General features: G+C 40.2%; 1 protein-coding gene across 1 annotated transcript; it reads right to left on the bottom strand.

Moving 5' to 3' along the window:
* Nucleotides 1-14,408: 14,408 nt before the first annotated feature.
* LOC100891428 lies at nt 14,409-19,204 on the bottom strand. Its single transcript, XM_030979986.1, has 2 exons — nt 18,786-19,204; nt 14,409-16,499 (listed from the first exon to the last, which is right to left on the bottom strand). The coding sequence occupies exon 2, from the start codon at nt 16,466-16,468 to the stop codon at nt 14,609-14,611; it is 1,860 nt and encodes a 619-aa protein (XP_030835846.1). The 5' UTR covers nt 16,469-16,499; nt 18,786-19,204; the 3' UTR covers nt 14,409-14,608.
* Nucleotides 19,205-20,658: the final 1,454 nt, after the last annotated feature.

Raw genomic sequence — 20,658 nt, 5'->3', positions numbered from 1 at the left:
CCGAAATCCGGAACACTGCTAAATGTACCACACCCCCCCCCCCCCCCCAATATCAGGTAAGCTCTAGTCGATCGAGGGGGACTGGGGGCCAATGCTTTTACTTTTCAAAATGAAATAATCCAACATTTCTGCTGGCTTTTCCTGCCTTGGAGACCCCCCCCCCCCCCAAAAAAAAAAAAAAAAAAAAAAAAAATCCGGAACACTGCTAAATGTACCACCCCCCCCCCCCCCCCACCAATTTCAGGAGAGCTCTAGTCGATCGAGGGGGACTAGGGGCCAATGTTTTTACTTTTCAAAATGAAATAATCCTGAGTGAGCTTTCAAAGCTAGCAGGAATTTCAGGAATTTGATCCCGGAATTTGATCAATTTTTCTATGATATTCAAGATATTTTATAACCCCCTTTTTACATTTCTCAGGATTCCAAAGAGAGAGAGAAAAAAAAGCACCCCCTTTTTAAAGAAATCTCCGGGTGAAAAGTCGAATACCCCCCCCCCCCTCCCCTTTTTTTTGTTTACAATTCTCGGGCCGGATTTTGTCGCGCGAAAAAGTACCCCTTTCCTGGAGATTTTAGGAACGTGCATGCGGTCCCTCCGACCCCGGAGTGTGTGTGTGTGTGGGGGGGGGGGTAGAAGAAGACTGAAGTTCCAGACCTGGCGTGTTCAAGACTTACAGTGGCCGTTTGTCTCTTCAGTTATTTCAAGGTATGTCTGTACGCATTCTTATTATTTTTATATTTGAGAAAGGATTTGGCTGAGGAAATTAAAGAATTCATTAGATGTAATTAATAAACACAGTACATGTATTATTATATGAATTCCAGAAACATTTGTTAAGAGGTGTGAAAACTGTGAACGCATTGAGAGCAGGGCTCAAATTAATTTTTTGTCCACGGGGGCTCTTCCCCCCCCCCCCAAAAAAAAAGAGCCCCCGTGAGCCTTCTCACGGGGGCTCTTTTAGTACTGACGGGGGCTCTTTTTTATACAAATATCCATTATATTGGTACCTATGATACTCCTCAAGTTTTTGCAATTTCATTATTATCATTTTAATCAGCGTTTTCCCTCTTACAAATTTACAAGCTACATAGCTGTTCTCTCGATTTTTTCCCGTTCTGCACATTATTTCCTCCTCATTATTCGGAGCAACTTTTACATTCTTTCTTTACTGAGCCGCGTAGCGGCGAGGCGATTTTGTGTGTGTGCTATTTTGGACAGGCGCGGATCCACGAGTCGATTCTACCGGCCCGCCCCCCCCCCCCCCCCCTAGCCTCCCAAACCGGTAAAAAAAAATAGGATAGTAACGTAAATTTTACCTTAAGAAATAAAATAAAAACGCCCCCCCCCCCCTGACCTGCCAGTGACACAAATGCGGCACAAAATATTTGTGCTTCTCTGACCGTAATTAAATACCTAAAACCCCTGAACCCCCCCCCCCCCCCCAACACCAATTTACGCTCGCTACCCTCTACCTGATCGTAAATACTTTAGCCCCCCACTTTGATAAACGTTCCGCGGGGCCTGTGCATATAATATATACGCATACAACACTGATCTTTATGATGTCTTTAACGTGACATATCTTCTTCTCCCCTTGCAAACGAGAAAGAAAACAAGGTCATTAAAAGGGACTAAGCGACAAATAATGATTGTGATTCAAATTGATGCGAATATTTGTTTGAATAAGCACTGCTATTCACCCGAATCTTTGTAAAAACAACTTTTACAAATCGCAGCCATGCTTACTGAGTTGAGACGTTCCATTCAATGTAAAATACTCATTAAAGAATACACTTCTCCTAATCTGAAAGTGATCTTACAACACAGTGGCAGATTTGCATGGCTGTGATTTGTAAAAGTCGTTTTTACAAAGAAGATTCTGGTGAAAAGCATTGCTTATTCAAAAAAAAATCCTTGCATCAATTTGAATCACAATGATTATTTGTCGCATGATCCTTTTATTAAATAACCTTGTTTTCTTTTTTGTTTGCAGGGGGAGAAGAAGCTATGTCACGTTAAGAAATTATAAAGATCAGTTGTATTATGCGTATGATACCAGAACAAATGTTGATTATCAGAATGTCATTTTGGAATACTTCTATACAAATACCACATTGTCTTTAGCCCGTATCAGTATTAGTATGATCCAATATAAAGCTATTATTCTTTATTCAGTTCAGTATAATGCTTTTCCTATAAAATAGTTTTGCTATTTTTTTAATGGTTGAGACGCTAAGAAATGGTTTCAAATGTACATTACACAAACCCTGAACCATTGCAAAATGATGGTGGTTCTCTCTCTCTCTCATTGGGCCGTATGCATAAAAAGTAGCAATTGCTTGTGCTAGCCTTTTACTTGTATCCGTATGCATAAACATAAGCAATTGCTTGCAAGCAAATGCTTTTGCTAGCAAGCACAAGCAATTGCTTGATGTCCGCAAGCAATTGCTTAAAGATCAAGCAATTGCTTAAAAACGTATGCATAAAACGAACCTTTTGCTTGTTCTTATAAGCAATTGCTTACGTTTTTTCAAGCTCCGTCATAGCAGCTTGAGCTCTTGCTTAATCGGGACGTTCGCGGTTAAGCATCATGTTTATGCCAGCGCTCAAAATACACGGGGGCGGTGGGCGATTCGCCCCCGTGAGCTACATAATCGCCCCCGTCAGGTTGCTCACGGGGGCGATTTTTAATTTTGCAATGTGGAATTATAAAATAAAGAATATCTTTTCTGTTATAACTTTTACACGATATTGAGTTTCAATTTTCAAATCTTAAACCAATGAAATGAAACTTAGATTGGCGTGCAAGATTTCTCGTTTCATGAATAGGCCTATAATTACCGATTCAGCTCGCAGTGCAGTGCCGCCGTCAGCAGTTGTTATAGGCCTACTACGCCGTTAGTAACGGTACGTGTGCACGCTGCCGCGCCACTGGCGTACCTATGGGGGGGGGGCAGGGGGGGCAGAGTGCCCCCCCCCCCCCATGACGGGCTCCAGGGGAAAAAAAGAAAAAGGGGAAAGAAAAGAAAAGAAAGGGAAAAGAAAGAAAAAGAAAAAAGGAAAAGGGAAGAAATAAGGAAAGAAAGAGAAAAAAGGAAAAAAAGGAAAGAAAAAAGGAAAAATAAGAGAAAAGGAAGAAAAAGGGAAAAGAAAAGGAAAGGAATGAAAATGGGGAAATTTAAAAAAAAAAAGACCATGGCCGTACGCACCAGGGGGGGGGGGGGCAGTTGACCCCAGATATTTTGAAAAGTTTTTTCCTGAAAATGTAGTGTAGGCCTATACCAAATCCTTCAATTCTACTTTTGAAAATGCAAAAGTACCCTCATAACCAGTTTGGTCGCTCGAACTCCCTTCACTCCTTTTGCTATTGAGATTCTTCGAAAACTTTTAACGCATCTTTCCCCCTCCTCCACCAGAAAAATATTCCGCATACGGCCCTGAAAAATTAAAACAAATGAAAATAGGAAAATATAAGTGATATAACAAATTTGAAACTCTTCGCTGGCGCGAACTGCTTGCTAGCCTATTTTGTATTAAATGTTTTCACTTGCTCGTCCCCCTGAAAAAAGAAAAGGATTAGTATTGCCTAGAATACAATTGTGCCTGCCCCGACGGGCCCCGACCTGCAACCATGGCAACAATAACACACAATATATGTACCAAATGTTACTAAAAGAGACTAATTCATTTTTCTCGCTCGCTACACTCGCTCGCGAATAAAATGAATAGACATTGCTTTGGAAACAATTGTGCCCACCCTTGACCTGCAACAGTATCATTAAAAATGGAAGAGTTTTTTCGCCCTCTCGCCAAAAAGGAATTGAATCGCGTCAAACGCGATTGCGTCCATCCTGACCTGCACCAATAAAAACAAGTTTATTTATTAATTTCTATTAAAAGAGAATTTTTTTTTTTTGCTTGCTCGCTATGCTCGCTCGCCAAAATGGAATTGACACCGCTAACATGCCCGCCCCAACCTGCAACAACCAGTTAATAATTATGTACCAAACGTTATTCAAAGAAGTTTTGGTGTGCTCGTGCTCGCCAAAACGGAATTAACATCACCTTAGACATGATTGTGTAAGCCCTGCCCTGCAACAAAAAAATCTGAAATTTATGAACCAATTATCATTACAAAAATTTTGCTCGCTCGCTACGCTTGCTCGCCAAAATAGATATAACACCGCTTTTAATAATCACGTCCCTGACATGGAACAATAAACCCAAGTTTATATACCATATTTTCCCTATAAAAGAGAAGTGATTTTTTTTTTGCTCGCTCGCTACGCTCGCTCACCAAAATAGAAATAACACCGCTTTTAATAATCACGTCCCTGACATGGAACAATGAACCCAAGTTTTATGTACCATATTTTCCCTATAAAAGAAAAGTGATTTTTTTTCGCTCGCTACGCTCGCTAGCTCGTGGAATTATGTGCCCACCACTAACCTGCTACAATATCATTAAAAAGAGAAATGTAGGGGGTTGCCTGCCCGCCAAAATGGGATTGACATTGCCTGAAACACGATTGTGCCCGCCCCCTACCTGCAACAATGAAACAAATTTTATATAGCAATTCATTGAGAGAAAGATGTATTTTCGCTCGCTAGCTAAAATGGGTATAAAATCACCCTAAACACAATATTGTTCCCGCGCCCTGCATGGGACAATTGAACGAAGTTTAAGTGGCAATTATTTAAAAAGAAGTGATTTTTTTCTTGCTCGCTACACTCGTTTGCAAAAAAATGAAATTAACGTCGCTAACAAGTGAATGTTCCCACCCCAACTTGTAACAATACCAGTTTATATACCAAACGTTACTTAAAGATTTTTTTTTGCTCGCTCGCTCGCCAGAAGTGAAAATTAGCATCGCCTTTTTTGTTTGTTTCGGTCGCTTGCCCCCCCCCCCCCTGACGGAGTACCCCATGTACGCCACTGTGCCGCGCCATGTCTGCTGGAGCTGGAGGCGATCGCGCAAGGGCAGAAACATGGTCATGGAGAAGTTTTTCGTTGTAAAGCGTAAACCCGCTGAAATCTGGTGATTTCAAATGACCAGCAAATGATGAACCTCGACAAGTAAATCAATATTAGGGACTTTTAGATTTGCACGATGAGAACGTGGACTGCAACGTGTGACCTCCTTTTAAGGCACTGCCAGCTAGTGCTTAAAAGGACGTCACATGTCACTGCCAGTGCCTTAAAAGGACGTAACACGTCCACGCAAATCTAAAAGTCCCTATTGATAAGAAGAGGAAGACCAAGATATGATATGGTAACATGGGCATGCATCTATGGAGGGGGGATTAGGGGGTTTAACCCCCTCCTCCCCCCGGCCCCCTTGGGCTGCCAAGTGAAAATGTGATATTAAAGCGGGGGGGGGTGGGGTGCTGGCGAGGAGGACTACTAATCTATTTTTTTTTCAGGGGGGGGGGAGTGAAGAGCCGTTTTAGCATGACTTACTTTCACCTATCTCAGATAATCCTAAGTTTTTGGTTGCTGCTTTATATGTAGTTGATAATGCATGATTAAATCAAATAGAGAGAGAGAGAGAGAGAACCACCATCATTTTGCAATGGTTCAGGGTTTGTGTAATGTACATTTGAAACCATTTCTTAGCGTCTCAACCCTTAAAAAAATAGCAAAACTATTTTTGAGGAAAAGCATTATACTGAACTGAATAAAGAATAATAGCTTTATATTGGATCATACTAATACTGATACGGGCTAAAGACAATGTGGTATTTGTATAGAGGTATTCCAAAATGACATTCTGATAATCAACATTTGTTCTGGTATCATTATGTATATACGCATAATACAACTGATCTTTATGATTTCTTAACGTGACATAGCTTCTTCTCCTCCTGCAAACAAAAAAGAAAACAAGGTTATTTAATAAAAGGATCATGCGACAAAATTGTGATTCAAATTGATGCAAGGATTTTTTTGAATAAGCAATGCTTTTCACCAGAATCTTCTTTGTAAAAACGACTTTTACAAATCACAGCCATGCACATCTGCCACTGTGTTGTAAGATCACTTTCAGATTAGGAGAAGTGTATTCTTTAATGAGTATTTTACATTGAATGGAACGTCTCAACTCAGTAAGCATGGCTGCGATTTGTAAAAGTTGTTATTACAAAGAAGATTCGGGTGAATAGCAGTGGGGGGGGGGGGGGGTTCAGGGGTTTTAGGCATTTAATTACGGTCAGAGAAGCACAAATATTTTGATGCCGCATTTGTGTCACTGGCAGGTCAGGGGGGGGGGCGTTTTTTATTTTATTTCTTAAGGTAAAATTTACGTTACTATCCTATTTTGTTTTACCGGTTTAGGAGGCTAGGGGGGGGGGGGCGGGCCGGTAGAATCGACCCGTGGATCCGCGCCTGTCCAAAATAGCACACACACAAAATCGCCTCGCCGCTACGCGGCTCAGTAAAGAAAGAATGTAAAAGTTGCTCCGAATAATGAGGAGGAAATAATGTGCAGAACGGGAAAAAAATCGAGAGAACAGCTATGTAGCTTGTAATTGTAAGAGGGAAAACGCTGATTAAAATGATAATAATGAAATAGCAAAAAGTTGAGGAGTATCATAGGTACCAATATAATGGATATTTGTATAAAAAAGAGCCCCCGTCAGTACTAAAAGAGCCCCCGTGAGAAGGCTCACGGGGGCTCTTTTTTTTTGGGGGGGGGGGGAAGAGCCCCCGTGGACAAAAAATTAATTTGAGCCCTGCTTATATTCAATGCTTAACTACAAGTAATAGGCTCATATCGCCTCTTTGAGAAAATAAAGCCCAGAGAAAATAATTTGCAAGAGTAATGACAGATCACAGTTTATTTCAGAGAATTCAAATTCAAGAAAATACACACATCTAATACAATACACATTTCTCTTTTAATACATATCTTTTACGTGTCTACATGTACGTTTACACACTCAAGCGTTATCTAATCTGAAATAGAGATTTTTCAAATAAAAATAATCATATATATATATATATAAACAATGATAAAGGAAAAAGTAATATATTTTAAAGGGGCTTGGTAACATTGTTCAGATGAGAGATAGTGGTGCTAAGGTAGTGACTTCAATGCTAGATGTACAATTAAAGATAATCTGAAAATTTGAGTGAAAACGGACCATTATTCATGGTACAAATTAAGAAAAAATGATCTGATCGATTCCTTAATTCTCCCAACTATATTATTACAATTTAATTACATTTTAGGTGAATGGAAATCGTCACAAAGCAATAAAATGGCTCTACATTCCATTCCAGACATTTAAGTGTTGACAGATTTTTTATAGCCTGTTTTATGTCTTTTTTTCATGCAAAAACGGTTGGGAAAATTCAAAATGGTTGGGAGAATTTACTGTTAATCACTGTTAGAGGGTGTCATACATCGACTCCTTCAAAGAAAATCATATAGTGCAGCGGCTTAGCAAGAAAATTGTGCACTTTTTGATAAAAGCATGAAACTTCTAGCATAGTTTGCTTTCACCATAAGATTTATTTTCAGATGTGGAGGGAAGTCAGATTTGACCTCTGATGACCCTGAGAGGTCAAATCCAAAATGGCCGCCAGGCCGCATGGTCTAATGTACAAACATGCTTAACTTTTGAACCAAATAGTCCAGAGAAACGTTTAAGGTGTCATTTCCAACTAAGTTGGGGATGCCAATTCATTTGGTAATACTTTTGAGATCGCCTGAACTCAGGGTTTTGTATTTAGGTCAAGGTCAAGGTCAAAATTGACTAAAAATAGCAAGTTTTGAATGGTTACAAATGGTTAAATCTCATTTATTTGTCATTTGTTCTCAAATTTCTTTAGGAATGGTTCCCCTGAATAGTCCTCCACCTTAATCCTTTTCAGGTAGTCTATTTCAGTTTGATTTGACCTCTGATGACCCTGAGAGGTCAAATCTAAAATGGCCGCCAGGCCGCATGGTCTAATGTACAAACATGCTTAACTTTTGAACCAAATAGTCCAGAGAAACGTTTAAGGTGTCATTTCCAACTAAGTTGGGGATGCCAATTCATTTGGTAATACTTTTGAGATCGCCTGAACTCAGGGTTTTGTATTTAGGTCAAGGTCAAGGTCAAAATTGACTAAAAATAGCAAGTTTTGAATGGTTACAAATGGTTAAATCTCATTTATTTGTCATTTGTTCTCAAATTTCTTTAGGAATGGTTCCCCTGAATAGTCCTCCACCTTAATCCTTTTCAGGTAGTCTATTTCAGTTTGATTTGACCTCTGATGACCCTGAGAGGTCAAATCTAAAATGGCCGCCAGTCGGGCTAATGTATAAACGCAGTAACTTTTGAACCAAATAATCCAGAAAAACATTTAAGGTGTCATTTCCAACTAAATTGGGGATGCCAGTTCATCTGGTAGTACATTTGAGATCGCCAGAACTCAGGGTGTGGCATTTATGTCAAGGTCGAGGTCAAAATTGACTAAAAATAGCAAGTTTTGAATGGTTACAGAAGGTTAAATCCCCATTATTTGTCATTTGTTCTCCCTAGCTATGTTCTCAAATTTATTAAGGAATGGTTCCCCTGCAGAGTTCTCCACCTTAATCCTTTTCAACAGTTTGATGTGACCTCTGATGACCCTAAGAGGTCAAATCCAAAATAGCCGCCAGTCCGCATGGTCTAATGTACAAACGTGGTAACTTTTGAACCAAAAAGTGTAGAAAAACGTTTGAGGTGTCATTTCTAACTAACTTGGGGATGCCAATTCATTACGTAATACATTGAGATCGCCAGAACTCAGGGATTTGCAATAAGGTCAAGTTAAAGGTCATATTAGGCTAAAAAAAGTGCTGTTTTCTTTTGACACTTCAGGTTTCATTATTTTAAAAATTAATAAAAAGACCTGTGTACCACCACTTTGACTATCCAGGGCCAAATTTCATAGAGCGGCTTATCGGCTGGTTCTGTGCTTACGTATTAGTTTCTACTTCAAAGCACCGCTAACCGTAAGCACACGAAAATGCATTAACCTTACGCTGCTTACTGGACGAAAATGAATTTTGTAACAATGCAACTCATTGTGAACGTACAAGGTACAAATTTGTCTGCTACAGTTATAGCACGAAAATTTGCTTACCGGTTAGCAGCTTTATGAAATTGGGCCCAGAAGACAAAAAAAGCTATTCCAAATACGACCTAAAACCTGTTCATAACCACAGCTATAGATATCTACATGAATTTAGCACTGTCCACAACTTATGCATATCCTAATGATGGTAACGATCAAAATCTAACAGTCTCCAGAACAACATCACAGTTCAGTGCATCCTTTCTTGCAGCGACAGTGGATTATTCATGCCACAATTTTTATGCTTCCGGAGAGTGGTCCAAAGAGGCTGCCACCCAGTTGTTTCGTTTGTCCAGCCCAAGTCAGATGGCTCTGCATCTCTGGATTCTTGGCCAATATCTGGTTTCAACAGTTGGCCTGGTAGCAAGTGCGCTTGAGGTGCTGCTTGAGTGCTGCCTGGGATGGAGGAAAGTTCTCCAGGTTTCTAGACTTCTGTGCGAAGAGCTGTTTCCTGGCATCATTCACTATCATGCTCTCACTGGTTCGGTCATATTAGCACCACAAATCGCTCTGGCAGTAACATTGATCCTTCACTGACCTCCCTAGGCATGCACAGGAGTTCATTGAAGGAATCATTCACCTCTGGGAAAGACTTCTAAGTTTTTCCTGTGAACGTAGAAACAGTGTGACACCCGGTGAACGCATGAAAGATTGGAAGAGTCATACATTGTGTCAGACTCATGGTTGCAACTATCATGATTTTATGAAAAGCCTTGTACCGTAAGCTTGATCTGAAACCAAAAGCGATCCCCAGCATCAGGAGCTGTCTTGCTGAATGAAGCCACGGCCAGTTCAACCGCATCAGTACCAACACTACGTATGGGTACCCTTTTACACCCATGGGACAAGGCCTGCCAAGTGTGACTCAGCAGGAGAGCAGAGTACTCCACTTCCATCTGTTGCATATTATACAGTTCCTTGCCCTGTGGTAGAGGAAGGTAAACGGCTTCGCATGACATGAAATCAAACAATACGGTTTTGTTCTCATTGAATCGAAGGAAGTCCTTCCAGCATTCTGGCAGCAAAATAGAAGGAGCCACCCTTTTCCTGGTGCCCTTTCCCTTTTCCTGCCCTATTGAGGCTTTCAGGCTAGCAGGTAAGTATACACCATAGCCAACGTCGATGCGGATGCTTTTCTCGAGTTGAGCAAAGATGTATGGGGCAAACACTTTCCCTCCATACTCTTGAAATGTTCTTGATGTTCCAGGGTTGAGCATTTGAACCACAGCTTCACCATCAATAATTATTGCTTGGGCCACAGGTGCACTATTGTTTTCGAGCAGATTTGATTCCAGGCAGCGAAGTAGATCTGCTTTAACTCCAAACCGCATTTACCTCCAGTTAACAAAGCTGGCGGGACTGCCTGGTTTTCATGAGAGAAGAAATTGTCCATATCTCCATCCCTTGACTGACACGAGATGTAAATCCTCAAAAAGAGACCACAGTCACTCTTAAGTGCTGCAAGCTGTGCCTTCTGTTTTAACATATATATATAACCTTCGCCGGCTGCCAACTGAAAAATGGCAACTTGTTCGTATGAAGTGTTTGTGTGACAGCTAGGTGTCGTACACTGCTCTAGCCTTTCTGTCACAAACTTTGTGTACTGCTCACCTAGGGTCTCAATCCTTCTCCCCGTTTCAGCCAATTGGATGTCCATGATATGTCGCTTGTGCCAATGACTAGTATGTCTTGACTTTGTTCTAGAGATGGATTTCCCATCTCTTTCAGTACTGTCAGAAGTTCCCATCCCTCAAGAATGCTGCCTGCACTCCAGGTTGCTGGTCAAGGTGATGTTTGTATAGTGTTAGCGGAAACGTTTTGCTTTATGGCATGTTCCTCAAACTCTGTAGCGATTATTTAAATTACTTAAACCAAATAAAACACAAAGTAACTTAAAGAACATCTTACCAGTATTATTGAGCAGTAACGGAAAGGAGCAGTTTCCCTGACTTGAATTGAGGTTTGTACCGTATACTGTCTAGCTGCCCACTGACCATGCTATATGCATATGGTCATTTACAAGACAACTACTGGTTTGGTGCTATAATTAGTGAAATAAGCTAACTGACAGGGATTACGATGGAGACTATGCAGGGGAACCACTCCTAAAGAAATGTGAGAACATAGGGGGACAAATAAATGGGAAAACTTTTTGTAAACATTCAAAACTTGCTATTTTTTCAGTCAATTTTGACCTTGACCTTGACTTCATGCAAAGCCCAGAGTTCTGGCGTACCCAAAAGTATTACCAAATGAATTGGTATCCCCAACTTAGTTGGAAATGACACCTTAAACGTTTTTCTGGACTATTTAGTTCAAGAGTTAAGCGTGTTTGGACAATTATTAGACTATGCGGCGGACTGGCAGCCATTTTTTATTTGACCTCTCAGGGTCATCAGAGGTCAAATCTGATTTCGCTCTACATTCTGAAAATGAATCTCATGGTCTGCAGGGGAACCACTCTTAAAGAAATTTGAGAACATAGGAGCGAACAAATGACAAATAAATGGGATTTGTTTCGTTGTAAACATTGAAAACTTGCTATTTTTAGTCAATTTTGACCTTAACCTTGACCTAAATGCCAAACCCCGAAATCTGGCGATCTCAAAAGTATTACCAAATGCATTGGCATCCTCAATTTAGTTGGAAACGACACCTTAAATGTTTTTCTGGACTATTTGGTTCAAAAGTTAAGCGTGTTTGTACATTAGACCATGCGGACTGGCGGCCATTTTGAATTTGACCTCTCAGGGTCATCAGAGGTCAAATCTGACTTCCCTCCACATCTAAAAATGAATCTTATGGTCTAAACTAACTATGCTAGAAGTTTCATGCTTTTATCAAAAAGTGCACAATTCTCGTTATATGGGGAGCTAATCCGCTGTACTAATAGATATATTCGTGGTTTGAGAATTTTTTCAGGATTTTTTGCATGTCAGAGGGTTAGTATAGTAGAAGGAATATAGAAAGTAACATACAAAAATTAAGCAATTTTTGTCATCAACCTTCAACAATGTTACCAAGTCACTTTAAGGATTCGTGAAGACATTCAGCAAAGTCATACAATATTTATCAGTTTGTTTCTTTAGAAAATGCCACAATTTTTTTTCTTTTTGAATGTGTATGAAATTCAGGGGTGAGAGAGGGGGCGGCAGTTTCGTATCATTCACTTTTTTCATCTACATGTATGCTTGAATGGACACCTATCCACAACCATACAAGTCTTTGTCAAGAAAAAGCTTACATTATAATTTGATGCAAATCTCCCCCTCTCCCCTCTCCCCTCCCCCCCCCCCCCCCCCCATTCAATTTCCCTATTCATATGACTATGGGAGACCTAAATGTGAACATACTTTCACTTTCGAAAAATTGAATCTAATCCTATAGATGTTGAATCTGATTGGACTGCAACAAGTGTACAAGGTTTAAAATGACAAACTGTACATGTACAGAAATTTTGACAGTGCATGTTTACAACTGTTGTAAAATATAAACATCCATATTTTGCTACAAACAAGAAAATTTACGATATGATTACATGTACTTTGCATATAGATTTAGGGCCATCTAAATTCTGTATGTCAATACCGCGTTTCTGGGGAAGGTATTAGATTTTAAATCTTGGCCCTGGTTCATAAAAGTCTATTAACAAGTTACAATTAACTGTTATCAGCTACTAAAATCATTGCATTTGATTGGTCGTTAGCAAATGTGCTCCAGAAATGTGACAGCTGTTACTAATTATGATATTTAATAACATTTCATTTATAAAGTGCCTTTTCATAAAATACAAAGCTCATTAAAAGAAAATACTTGCAATTTACAAAGCAAAATGACATTATTATACAAAGCATACATTGATAAAGAACAAAGAAGAATATTAAAAGAAATTAGAAAAGATGTATTTGCAGACATGCCTTGAAAGCTGCAAGAGTATGGCAATTCTTTAGAACAGATAATTATGATAGTATTCAACATTTCATATATATATATATAGTGCCTTTTCATAAGATACAAAGCACATAAAAAGAAAATACTTACAAACAAACAAGGCAAAAGAACATTATCATACAAAGCAATTAAGCAAACAATGATTACGAACAAAGAGGAATATTAAAAGAAATTAGAAAAGATGTATTTGCAGACATGCCTTAAAAGCTGCAGGGTATGGCAATTCTTTAGAACAGGGGGTAAGGAGTTCAGGGTTCTGGGGCAGTAACTAACAAAGCCCTATCACATACTGGTTCGAGGGAGGGCAAACAATTACTAGTGGCCGAGTGTTAAGTTTAATGAGACAGGGCCAAGGGCAGGGAGCAGCGCTCAAAATACACGGGGGCGATGGGCGATTCGCCCCCGTGAGCTACATAATCGCCTCCGTCAGGTAATTGCTCACGAGGGCGTTTGCAAAATTAAAAATCGCCCCAGTGGAATTATAAAATAAAGATTATCTTTTCTGTTATAACTTTAACACAATATTGAGTTTCAATTTCAAACCTTAAACCAATGAAATAGAACTTAGATTAGAGTGCAAGATTTCTCGTTTGAATTTGTCGGTGTCTAGAGAGTAAAGACCACCATTATTGTAAAGAAATTTACGCTTATTCGCCGAAGGATGGCGGTATATATCCCATCTCTATGAGTATTACCGATACAAACAACGGAAGCTCGCAGTGCAATGCGGCCGTCAGCAATGGCAATAGGACCGGTACATATGCACACTGCCGCCCTATATCTGATGGAGCTCGAGGCGATCGCGCATGGGCTGAAACATATGGTTATGGAGAAGTTTTTCGTTGTGAAAAGCGTGAATCCTCTGATATCTGGTGATTTAAAAAGACCAGCAAAATGAACCTCGACCAGTAAATCAATATTGAGAAGAATAGGAAGACATTGCGGAAGGATATAGTAACATGGGCGGAGTCACGGGGGGGGGGGGGGGGGGTTTAAGGGGGTTACACCCCCCTTTTGCTGCCAAGTGAAAGTGTGATGTGCATAGAAAAACGCCATTACGTGTCCAGACCCACACAGTATTAGTAGATGTAAGTAGATGCCAGGAAAACATCACTTACGGGGGTTCAAAATAGCACCAAAAAAAAAAAATAATGGACGATGCTCTGCATTTGGGTCATATCTCCCCCCCCTTAGCAAAAAAGCTAGATCCGCCCCTGGGTAAAGCCTTAAAATAATGAAAGAATGTGAAGGTTGCTCCGAATAATGAGGAGGAAATAATGTGCAGAACGGGAAGAAATCGAGAGAATGTCATCATGGGATTAAAGTCAGTAACAGCTATGCAGGCCTAACTAATTTGTAAGAGGGAAAATGCTGACTTCAATAAATGATAATGATGAAATCGCTAAGAATTGAGGAGTAAGATGGGTACCAACGTAATGAAAATTTGTATTAAAAAGAGCCCCCGTGATCGAGAAGGCTCACGGGGGCTCTTTTTTTTTTGAAGAGCCCACGTGGGCAAAAAATAAATTTGAGCCTTGGCAGGGAGTATCTTGTCAATCAGACATAACACCATCAGATTCACTACCATCAGGACTGGAATTATCCCATTCACCATACTCACTTGAACTAGACTCACAGTCGCTAAAAGGGTATTCTAGAAAGAGTTCTGAGTCTGAGTATTCTACTTCCCCTGTAACAAGAACAGACAGATGTCTTGGTACTATACCCTCATGCGGGATCTTGCAGCGAAGGATTATTCTCGCTGCTATTTCTTGAAGAGGCAACGCTGTTCTTGGTGGGGATAACAAGGTCATTAGCTCTTCATTTTCTGGTGCATCTGGATCAAAATGACTACTTTTACAGATCATCTCTTTCACTGTCAAACCATCAGCATTTCGCGCTTCAATATCGCATCCATTGTGGATAAGGATCAGAGCAGTTTCCTTTGTGAACTGCTGTTTGGCATATTGAACATCACCCAGTAACGAATGCAACATTGAGTTCCCATTACTGTCAATTTGAGTTGCATCTTCACATCGCACCATCCTTGAGATCAAACGCTTCATACGATTCTCTTTCACTTGCTTTCGTCGGCACTCTTCCTTTTTTCCTCTGTCTTTGGAAGACCTCCAATTCAATTCATGAATGCGTTCCAAAATACAGTGAGTGATTGATGCACAAGATTTGTCACCAATTTGTATTCTAATAACTCTTACCATTCTTTCACCAAACTGAAGCAGTGATTCAAACGTATTCTTTGACTTGGCAAAGTCATAGAGAGCAATATCGAACAATATATTGCCAACTTTATTCACCAAATGCGAGTTCATCTCGTGCAGACGGTCCTGGGAGTATTTATTAAACACCTGAAGACAAAGATCTAGCAACTTGTAACACTCATCAACTACATCATCTTCAAGTTTTTTGTAATGGATACCATTCACTATGGTGACAAGGACTGATCCAAGCTCAAATCTTGATTCCAGCTCCAACTGTATTGATTCTCTACAGATTTGAGAACCCTGTGCCAGTGTTTCCTGGTTCCTTTCCTTCTGAAAGATAACGCCATCAAGCCCATGCTTTAGAACTCTTTGCAAGATGTAGTCATCTTTTATTTCTTCTGGGAGCACTCTTTCTGCAACCAAGAAGCACTGGTTCTTTAAAGACCAATGATCTGACTTAATGTTTTCCCATTCTTCTCGAGTCCTGCATTCCTTTGTTTCAGAGAAAAGAGAGAAAGAAGCAGCTGCGTCAGACTTTCCATGATTCCCATAAGGTGTAATACCACTTTCTTCGTGAATAGACAGAGCTCTGCAGAAATGTGTACATGGGTGGCTCTCACCTGTGCAAGCAGGTGCATTGAGATTGGTATAAAGGCCCAGTGCCACTCCAAGAATTTCATGAACTCTTGCCTTTTCTGCATTGGACAATTGCAATTCATGGGTTTTCCCCTGGACAAAGAATTCAACGATGTCTTGGAAATTGTAAATTGCTGCGATGCAAGGAGGATCGAGTCCATTTGAGTTACATATCAGTGTTGCGCCATGATTGATGAGAAGTCTGAGGATCTCCTTTCTTGACTGCTCATCCCAGCCATGACAGTGATCACTACCTAAACGTGGAATGTTCTTACAGTTGTAGCCCACAGAAGCACAGTGCATTGGTGTGTTTCCATCTTTGGAGCCCTTTGCATTGGGGTCAGCTCCATGATCAAGGAGGAGCTGGACCATTTCCTTCTTATCTTGAGCACAAGCGATCATCAGAGGCGACCAACCATGCAGTTCGTCTCTAGCATCCAGATCAACATTTTGAGAAGCAAATATTCCTTTCATGTCATCAAGACTCACTGGATTAGGCCAATCCAGTCTTGAAGCCAAGTTGAGTGGTTGCTGGTCCTGGTTGACTGCTGCCATTTTCTATCAAAAGTTTCACTTCACAGCAGATCTATAATGGAAAACAACAAGAGACAATATATAAACAAAATATAACTGATTACAGACATTTATTGGGTTTATTGTTTTACCATGTAAGAATCGTAGTCCTAAATAGGACTAGTTAACCTGAGAGCAGTTTAAATCTGGTTTACAAGTTCTCTCCAACAGGACTGAATCTTCTGAAGTCAGTAGGACGGTAGTCTGCATGTCCTAACCTGTATTGCAGGTGGTACATGCTAGAGCATGTTTCTAAAGCCCCAACAGATGGGGCTAATACTAACTGCTGGTCTAAGGCGTTCCTAACTCTGGGAAGCTCCGACGCCGATGCATCAAAAAACATTCGGGTTGGGCGACATTATCTCAAAATATGCAAAGGGAGTAATTACAATTTTGTCTTACTAGGTTGCTCGACTCCTGGGCTTCTATCCATCAACTTAGAATTATAATTTGAAGAAGTCTTCCCTGGGAAAAAGGGGGTGATTCTTCGTCCTACCCCGACGATTCTTCAATGTTGTATCGTCGATTCAACAGGCGAAGGGAAAGTATGCATGCGCGGTAGTGCATACTTTCTCTTCGCTGGTTAAATCGACGATACAACATGGAGGAATCGTCTGGGTAGGACGAAGAATCACCCCCTTTTGCCATCGAAGACTCCTTCAAATTATAATTTCAAGTTGATGGATAGATGCCCAGAGGAGTCGAGCAACCTATTAAGTCAAAATTGTAATTACTCTCTTTGCATATTTTGAGATAATGTCGCCCAACCCGCTGTCAGAATGTTTTTCGATGCACCACCCGAAGCTCAGACAGTAAAATACTTTTTTTTTAAAACTTTCCGATGTTTAGAAATTCAAATTGTGAGTCCACTGTCAAACTTGCCGATCAGCCGCATCGGCATGATAGTGTGCATCTGTGCATGAGTGTATTGACTATTCATGTATTCAAATGCTGCCTATTAACACGTAGTGCAGTGCTAGAGGGCAATACGCATTAGCATTAACTCTTTTAGACCGAAAGCTTCAGTCTCTGTGATATCGACTGTGGTTCCGCTGAGATTGCATCTGGCTCCACTGACCGCCTCTGTACATAGAATGAAGTACGGCCTATGCCGTACTAGTGGAACAAATGGTTCGGTTTAGCAGGACCGCGATGAATGAGATATGCAACAAGATTTTCACTCTTTACATCCTCATAAATGCACTTTTGCTGCAATACTTCAACAGGCTAATAAAAATATAAAAAATAACAAATATGGCTTTGACTTACGATAGCTTGCTCATTTATATCCTAAATTAATGATTAATCCGAGAAAGTCTCGTAGTCGACATGATTCGTTGCCATCCATCTTGGTTTTAATTAATGAATATTCATTTTTTCTTTTCGAACGTCCAATAGCTACGTACGAGTCAACCCAGTGATATATGAATAGATCATAAACCCAATACGAAACGAGTGTTCTGATTGGCCATTCGCTATGTTTTGGTAGATTGACCCGGAAATATATCGGCCGGTTGATGTCATAGATTACTAATTTGAATGGATGAACGGTACGTTTTCACGGTTCAGAGAAAAAAATTGGATAAGGTCTAAGTCAAAAACTTTCGCGTTTGTATGATAGGTCAATTAATATATTATTTAGTGTAAATAGGAGTACAGTACAATACATACTTTACTTTACTTTAACGCAAATACTGGAAGAATGCTGAGACAGCAGTCGAGCTTCCAGGTCTATCTTCTTGTACTCGTACTCTTTAATAATAATTCTCATTATATGCAAGGGAGGCAGAGGGGCAAGAGCTACATGTAGGTTGCATCTTGACTGGACAATGTACCATGATGATGTACAATGTCCTAATATGACATGTACAACCCTAAAGAAATGTTTCCTTGCTATTGCATTGTCCGAAGCTCTGACGTAGGCGCAATCCCCAGTACATACAGATATTAATCCTGCTGCAGAGGGGCATATAAGTAATTATACTTGAACAAAAGTTGAAGCCCAACATTAAGTGGCAGCTGGATTGGCCAGATTACCCCCACGGTATCATCGTAACTATGAGATCTCTGTAGTACCGTCTGTAGACCCTAGAATATATGGGGAATGTCAACAAATATCAGTTTTATTAAAGAAATGACCCATATCAGATGGTTATTTCTGTCTATGAGTATGACTCTCTATGCTTGGCTATGCTTTGCTGGAGTGTGATTGGGCATTGTTTGCCATATAGTCTACTCGACGCCATCACACATACGAGCATTCATCAAAATCGGTATGTGGGACCGAGCCTGCACTTACCAGCTCGGACCGTGTCTTGAAACACTTCAGTTCGCTGTCAGATTTGGGCTAGTCTAGACTCTAGGGCTCCGAGGAGAGATTTATGGACAGGAGTCCCGAGCGAGCTGACACTATGCCATATAACAATATATAGACCTATCATCAGAATCGAAGACAAGACCGACTCACTATCCTGTCGATCATCAGATCATCAACATCATGAAAAGGAGCCCGTTTTCGGCCACTTAAGCATTTTTTGTACTTTTTACTTCAGTTAATAGAAACAATAACATTTTTATGACATAAAGTGTTGATATATATCCTTCCTTAATAAATAGTATATTCAACTTACTACGACACGACACATTTCCATGGCAACAACGATAATTGCAAAAGCTTTCCGGGTGCTAGTTTTCGGCCACCAGTGTCAGTTTTCGGCCGTGATATTTATGCGACCCGGAAGTGAAATTGCTTATGCTGTTGTATAACAAACAAATTAAAAAGGTAATCTGAAAATGATATTATTGATATGAATATTTGTATGATATATATTATAGACGCTATATGCACATTCCAAAAGTATAAGTCATTTCCATGGCAACAGGAACATTTGGAAGTCCTGGAAAGGACTTGTAAACCAGATTAAAACTACTCTTATCAGGTTTACTGGTCCTATTCAGGACAACCCCTTCTTACATGGTAAAAAAATAAACCTAATGTCTGTTATCAATTATATTGTTGTTTTTTTGTTTGTATCTTGTTGTTTTCCATTATAGATCTGCTGTGAAGTGAAACTTTTGATGGACAATGGCATCTGTCAACCAGGACCAGCAACCACTCAACTTATAGCTTCAAGAATGTATTTGGCTAATCCAGTAAGTCTTGATGACATGACAGGAATATTTGCTACTCAAAATGTTGATCTGGATGCTAGAGACGAACGTGGTTGGTCGCCTCTGATGATCGCTTGTGGGGAAGATAAGAAGGAAATGGTCCAGCTCCTCCTTGATCATGGAGCTGACCCCAATGCAAAGGGCTCCAAAGATGGAAACACACCAATGCACTGTGCTTCTGTGGGCTACAACTGTTAGAATATTCCAGATTTACATTGTAACTCCTTTCATTATCTGGGACAAGCAGTCAAGAAAGGAGATCCTCAGACTTCTCATCAATCATGGCGCAACACTGATATGTAACTCAAATGGACTCGATCCTCCTTGTATCGCAGCAATTTACAACTTCCAAGACATCGTTGAATTCTTTGTCCAGGGGAAAACCCATGAGTTACAATTGTCCGATGCAGAAAAGGCAAGAGTTTATGAAATTCTTGGAGTGGCACTGGGCCTTAATACTAACCTCTATGCACCTCTATGCACAGGTGAAAACCACCCATATACACATTTCTGCAGAGCTCTGTCTATTCAAGAGGAAAGTGGTATTACATCCTTTAGGAATCATGGAAAGTCTGACGCAACTGCTTCTTTCTCTCTTTTCTCTGAAACAAAGGAATGCAAGACTAAGAAAGATTGGGAAAACACCAAGTCAGATCATTGGTCTTTAAAGAACCAGTGCTTCTTGGTTGCAGAAAGAGTGCTCCCAGAAGAAATAAAAGATGGCTACATCTTGCAAAGAGTATTCCAACATGGGCTTGATGGCGTGATGTTTCACAAGAGAGGAAACCAGGAAACACTGTCGCAAGGCTCTCAGATCTGTAGAGAATCTATACAGTTGGAGCTGGAATCGAAACTTGAGCTTGGATCAGTCATTTTAGAAATAGTGAATGGTATCCGTTACAAAAAACTTAAAGATGAAGTAGTTGATGAGTGTTACAAGTTGCTAGATCTTTGTCTTCAGATGTTTAGTAAAGACTCCCAGGACCGTCTGCACAAGCTGA

The sequence above is a fragment of the Strongylocentrotus purpuratus genome, unplaced genomic scaffold (genome assembly GCF_000002235.5).
Source record: "Strongylocentrotus purpuratus isolate Spur 01 unplaced genomic scaffold, Spur_5.0 spur5_scaffold_10, whole genome shotgun sequence".
NCBI lineage: Eukaryota > Metazoa > Echinodermata > Echinoidea > Camarodonta > Strongylocentrotidae > Strongylocentrotus > Strongylocentrotus purpuratus.
Note: the sequence above shows the minus strand (reverse complement) of the source record. Positions and strands in the feature narration are given on the sequence as shown.